The 6000-nt window shown below is 29.9% G+C and overlaps 1 protein-coding gene across 1 annotated transcript in view; it reads left to right on the top strand.

Moving 5' to 3' along the window:
• Positions 1-1452: 1452 nt before the first annotated feature.
• The window catches only part of LOC107442561 (lysyl oxidase homolog 3A), a 66063-nt gene continuing 61515 nt past the window's right edge, over positions 1453-6000 (top strand). The window contains exon 1 of the mRNA XM_043041409.3: positions 1453-2311. Within this exon, the coding sequence (XP_042897343.1) occupies positions 2038-2311 (274 nt within the window). The 5' untranslated portion in view covers positions 1453-2037. The remainder of the gene's footprint in view (positions 2312-6000) is intronic.

The raw sequence follows: 6000 nt of genomic DNA, 5'->3' as shown, positions 1-6000 counted from the left end.
TATTTTAGGCAACTTTTACTGAAGCTATTTTCTAGCACTACTAAAGTATATTTTCTAGATTATAGCTAGACGCTACATTATTAAATTCAAAAGTCAGAATCCGTCAAGGAAATATATTTCCATGCGTCATCTAGAAAAAGTGAGATATTTTAATCAGTTTTAGAAATTTAATCTATAGTCTGCTATAATTTAATTGGTATATTAATATCGTTTCTTTTGCATGAATTATATTTTCTTCTAGTGCATGGTTATTCGATCTTTGGAATTAGTTATTAAAAGTAATTTTACTTTTTAAACTGCATAAGAATAGACAACAGCAAGCGAATTTTTCATAAAAACAAATTATTTAATAAGGCAGAATTTCACACAATTATTTTATTCTTTAAGAACACTGAAAAACAGCCCATAATTACTGTAATATAAAAAATAGCAAAAAATACAAATGCTGGACAAAAGCATCAGTAAAAGAAGAAGGATAATAAGGACCCCTTTTGTACATCCATTTGTTGTGCGTTTCGACAATAATAAAAGCTAATTTCAGAGCCTTATAGCTGTCAATTTACTGAATTTGCTGATTTTTTTAAAGAAAAAAGAATTTCATACGTTTATGCGTTTTTTTCTTTCTTTTATACATTTAAATTTGGGAGATTTATTCAAAAAAATTTTCACACAAAGCTAAATCATCTGTCTGCTAAAAAGTTCATAGGAATTCAGATTTCAATAATAGCTGGAATTTTCTTTAATGAATCTGTTATGTTCAAATGACATTTGCGAAAAAAATTCTGAAGAAATTTGGGGGTTTATTACTTTTGTTTTTTACGTTAACTTAAATTTCTTTATGCTCGCAGCATAGTTTGTTTGTATAAATTTAGATGGAAAAATTATCTCCTGTTATTGAAAAGATTTGCTTGAACTAATCCTTCTAAAAAGTCATGTCTCGTACAGTAAAATTTGTTCCTAACATAATGTTCTAAATAACTCGGTTCTTCTATTTTGTTAAAATTCCCACGACTAAATTTTGTAGGAAGTAGATGGTGTTTATTCACGAGTCATACCATAATCATGAGTGGGTGTGGAATAAAAATTCGTCTGCAACAGAGAAAGAATATTGCCAAAGTTAACCTTCGAAAAAACCTGTGTGTGCGTGCGCGTGAAGTGCGTGTACCCACGTGACAACCGACAAGTTTCGTCCAACCAGATATACGTACGAAAAGCACGTCATTGTTCAATCCCTCTATTCTCCATTGAAGGGATGAAATTCCATTAAAAAATAATGATGAATAATTTCTTTAATATCACTAAAAAAATTTCCCAGGATGACCACTCTAAGAGAAGGTGAAAGTGAGAGGTGGGGAATCCTGTCCCACGAGAGAGAGGGAGAGTGGGATGAAAGAGAGAGTGAAGCCTGAGGAAGGGGGGGGGGTAGGGAAGAGAGATAGACAGGTATGAATCTGGGAATTGCCGCGGTTTTAAAAGACCCATCGACTTGTCGTCTGGCTGCATTTGTGTTTTAACCTCTTCCCTCTTGGTATTCCTGACTAGTCCTGAGGAATAGTGCATCCCTAGAGATTATTGCCTAACTCAGCAAATCGAGAACAGTCTTCTTCCTCAGGGAAACACTTTCACCGAGGGTTGTTTTGGTTGCTGCAGAGAAACCCCGTTTCTCTACTGCTTTATTTTCTACCTCAGCCCTAGTTTTTATTTTTAAAAAAAATAAATAAACGAAAAAAAATTCTCTCTCTCGACCGGCTCTTGGCTTTCTTCGTCGACGGTCCAGCTGATTCCTAAGGAAATAGGTTACATACGTTAAACGGCTCGTTGCTCCGCTCTTTCTCAGAGTCCAGTGGAGGTTCGGATTCACTTTTATTAACGTCACCAGTCAGGGTGCTCGTCCTGTTTTCGCACCTCGTGCTCATTTCAAAAGCACGAGTTTTTATCTCGGTGCAATATTGATTTCTCTTTGAAAAAATTTTCTGTAATATTCCTCAGGACCCACTTTGTTCTTTTTGGTCTCACAGGATATCAAGAAGGAAGATAATGAAGATTGCACCCACGTTTCTGGTGATTTGGGTCCTGACGATCCTAGCTCTGGTCAGGACGCAAGAGGGTCCGGTCTACCCTGACGGCTCCATTCGTTTGGTTGGTGGCCGGAACCCAACAGAAGGTAACGTTGAAGTGTTTTATCGTGGACGATGGGGCTCGATTTGTGATGATGAATGGGACATTCGAGAAGCATTCGTCGTCTGTAAAATGCTCGGATACAATAGGGCCGTAAGGGCCACATTCAATTCTCAATTTGGAAGAGGAAGGGGTGAGTTATATTTATAATATTCTTAATTTTATATTATTTTTTAATCATAATTTATTGTGAGCAATTTATGTAAGAATTAATGTTTTTCTAGAATATCTAGATATTTTTTTAGTAATATTTTACTTATTTTGTAAAATTTAATTAATGGAATCAATTTATCTTGATTTTTCAATATATTTGGTTATCCATGTATGTCTTAAGTCATTCATGAGTGAGTCTTACTTCATTTTTTTTTAATTTTAATTTCTTACATCCATTGCGTTTGTATTAACAAAAAATAAAATTAATAATATAAAGGATGCAATTTTCTATATTTTTTCACAATAAAAAGTTTTAACGAATATTTTTGAAATGAATAAATTGTATACATAAAATCTAAAAACTCAACTAATGTTTCTTTATCTGCGATATAAATCTCATTACAGTAAATAAATTTGTTAGATTCAATTCGTTTAGAAAATTAGAATGTTTTTAAAAACTGTTTAAGAGTTTTTGTGAAACTGGCTGAGATTACGGTAGTTTCGAAATTATTCATATTACATAAATTTTACATAAAACAACTGAAACTTTTACATAAAACGGCACCAAAAGTATACATAGAGTTGCTTTTAAAAATATAAAATTCAATACCTGATCAATTATCATGATTTACTTAGCATTTTACTTCTAATTCAGTGTTTTATGAACATAATTCAGGCATTTGGTTCAATTTTTAATTAATAATGATTTTTATGTATTCTTAAAAAGGAAATAATTTGAATTGTTTCTCCTTATTGAAATACAACTTTTTCAAAATTTCGAGTTAAATTTTTGGCTTAGTTTATAAACTATAATAAAGATATATGATAATTAAATTTATCAATCAAAAATTATTTCGAGATCATATATATGTATCATATGTATATGTCATATGTACTTATGATATCATATGTATAATTTGTGATTTAGTTATCTAATGATTATCGCTATATGTACCAAATTTGATGCAATTTTCGCCAAAATTAATAGATGTCTTTTAAAAACACTAGTATTCAAACAATTATTTATCTAAAATGAACTTAGTTTCTTAAAATGAAATATGGGTGCACTTCTGTTAAAAAGATAAAATAAAAGAATAAATAAACCATGGAAAAAAATGGGTTTAAGGCAATTTGTGATTTTTTTCACAGTTCGAACTAATTTTTCCTATAATTGCTTACGTTAACGTAAATTCTTGGATAAACCCCCGTTTCCGTATTTTTACTAGTGAAGCGTTTAGTATTTCGAAATGATTTTTTTAAAGTTTTTAAGTACTTCATACAATTAAAAATAAATTACTTAAAAAGTGTGTAAGTCTTAACTTATTTTGTAATTAAGCAAACCCAAGTGTTCAACTCAATGAAACAAATAAAAGAAGGCAATTTTACTCATGAATATTCAATTCTGAAACAATAATCATTAATCAAGAATAAACTCGAAAAGGACAAAATCCACATAAATATTCAAAGCATCGAATGATAAATTAAACTCTCGATGTAAATTTATCTTTTTAAGTGAGTGCTATCATATAAACCCAAGTAGCGTTACAATTTTGTAACGGTACTTGATTGAGTGACATTTCATCAGATAGAACACTATAGTGTATTTATGTAAAGTTAATGACAAATTTTCGCAATGTTTGAAAAGCGTTCCCTTTCGCCCTCGGGATACTTTAGACACGCGAGAGATGCTCAAAACATTTGTGAGCTTCTTTACAAAGACACAAAGCAGAGAATAAAAACGTAAAATAAAAAGAATTGTTTCTGCTTCGCGAAACAATCACAGTAGCGTAGCACTTGTTCACCTTTATTATTTATTCTCAGCTTTCTCCACTTGCTATTTCATTCTTTGATACGCAAATCTAAAAACCCTTGACATCTTTAAAGACATTTTTATTTACTTACAAACAATTATTATTTGAAAAGAAATTAACTGCTATAAATAGCGTAAAAATCTATATAATTCATTATAGAATTAATTCTCAAAGAACAATCGTGTTGAAGTTTTGTTTTGTGATAGAATAAGAAAACTTTATTTTAGTATTTACTAAAAGATATACTTAGTAGAGTTACTGCTCTTCGAATACTGCAAATTATTACTGAAATATTTTCTATAGATAAATTTCATTAAAAAAAACAGACATGCTTTAATATCCTTTCATTTGACAGTATGAAAATAAATGTAATTTATCGCAATCTATATTTACACGGAAAAACAAATTCCGGTAAAATGGTAAAATTGCAGTACTCTTTGGTAATAATAGTTCTGGTTTAAGAAAAAAAAATTCTGGTTAAAAAAAGGCTAAAATATACCATATTTAAATTATTCGTTTGGTAATTTTTCCCGTTCATATGGTAGTGGTTTACAGCAAATTCTACTTTTCAAACATTATAGCTCTTATTACCACACATTTAGTAAAAAATACAAATCAGAAATGTAATTTTAACCAAATAATTGGTTTTTATGCCATTCTCTAATATATGATGATAGAATTGCCAAACTAGTCTAAAAAATTGTCACTTATTTCACCATTTATTTGGTAGTTTTAACCTATGTACGTAACATAGTATTAAACTATATATCATTGTTAATTTTACCAAATTCATTATCAAACACCTTAGGTAAAAATTACGGAGGTTTTTGGTGCTCTCACACAGCCAGAAACACTGTAAATTTTACCCTATTCTGTTAATCTTGAAGATACATTTTTTCTCAGTGTAAAGTAATTTCTCAGTTGCAGATAATATCTTACATAATTTGAAGATTCTTGTGTGAATTCATCTGATACTGCTATAATTTTTATTAAAAAAAAATTTCGAAAAGGTTTTGAACCAAAAAGAGTAAACAAATTTTTATACGTGTAAAAAAACTAAAAATGCATTTTTTTTACTTAAAGAAAGGTTAATATTTATATAATTTACACTTTAAAACTTTAAAAACTAAACTATATTTACATAGACTAAACATTTTACTAAACATTTTACATAGAAGTTATGAAACCTAAAATCTTTTTACAAGCCGTGATCTTTTCTAATTGTAATGAGTTCTATTCGTAAGTTAGTTTCTGCTTTGTAAGTTTGGGAATTTTTAGTAATCAATTTCTCTTAATAGGAGAATAAACCATAATCCATCGCTTTGTAATTTCTTCCTTTGGTAATTCCATTCAAATTTTCCTTTCTATATAGCCTTCCGGCTCATTTTCTTCCAACTTACCTAACGGTCTTAATCATTAATGTATCACGACCACAAACACAGATCATTGGAAAAGATTAGAGAGAGATACTGAATGACGTCATTAAAGAGTGAGGTCGAAGAGGAAAAGTGAGGTCGAAAGAAGTTTTATTCCAATTCATAAAAGTAGCTGTAGTAGCATCGCTCTTTTGAAAGCACTGAGCTTATTATATAACTGTTTCATCTAGTTAGTTATAAATTATAAGCCGTATTTTAGATATATGAGTGCAAATATCATTTCAAAAAAATTTACATATTTAAGAATAAATTTGAGAGAAGCGACTTAATATCTCAATCCTTCATAAATAATATTGATTTTTTTTATATATATAACCGTTGTTGAACAGCCGACCCAACTTTTATGGGTTTACAACTACTAATGTTCAACTCCGTAGCCTTGAAATTTTGTACATAACCCAGAAGACAAGGGAACTCCTGAA

This window comes from Parasteatoda tepidariorum, chromosome 9 (genome assembly GCF_982258835.1).
Source record: "Parasteatoda tepidariorum strain Cologne lab strain chromosome 9, Ptep-v5.0, whole genome shotgun sequence".
Classification (NCBI taxonomy): Eukaryota; Metazoa; Arthropoda; class Arachnida; order Araneae; family Theridiidae; genus Parasteatoda; species Parasteatoda tepidariorum.
Note: the sequence above shows the minus strand (reverse complement) of the source record. Positions and strands in the feature narration are given on the sequence as shown.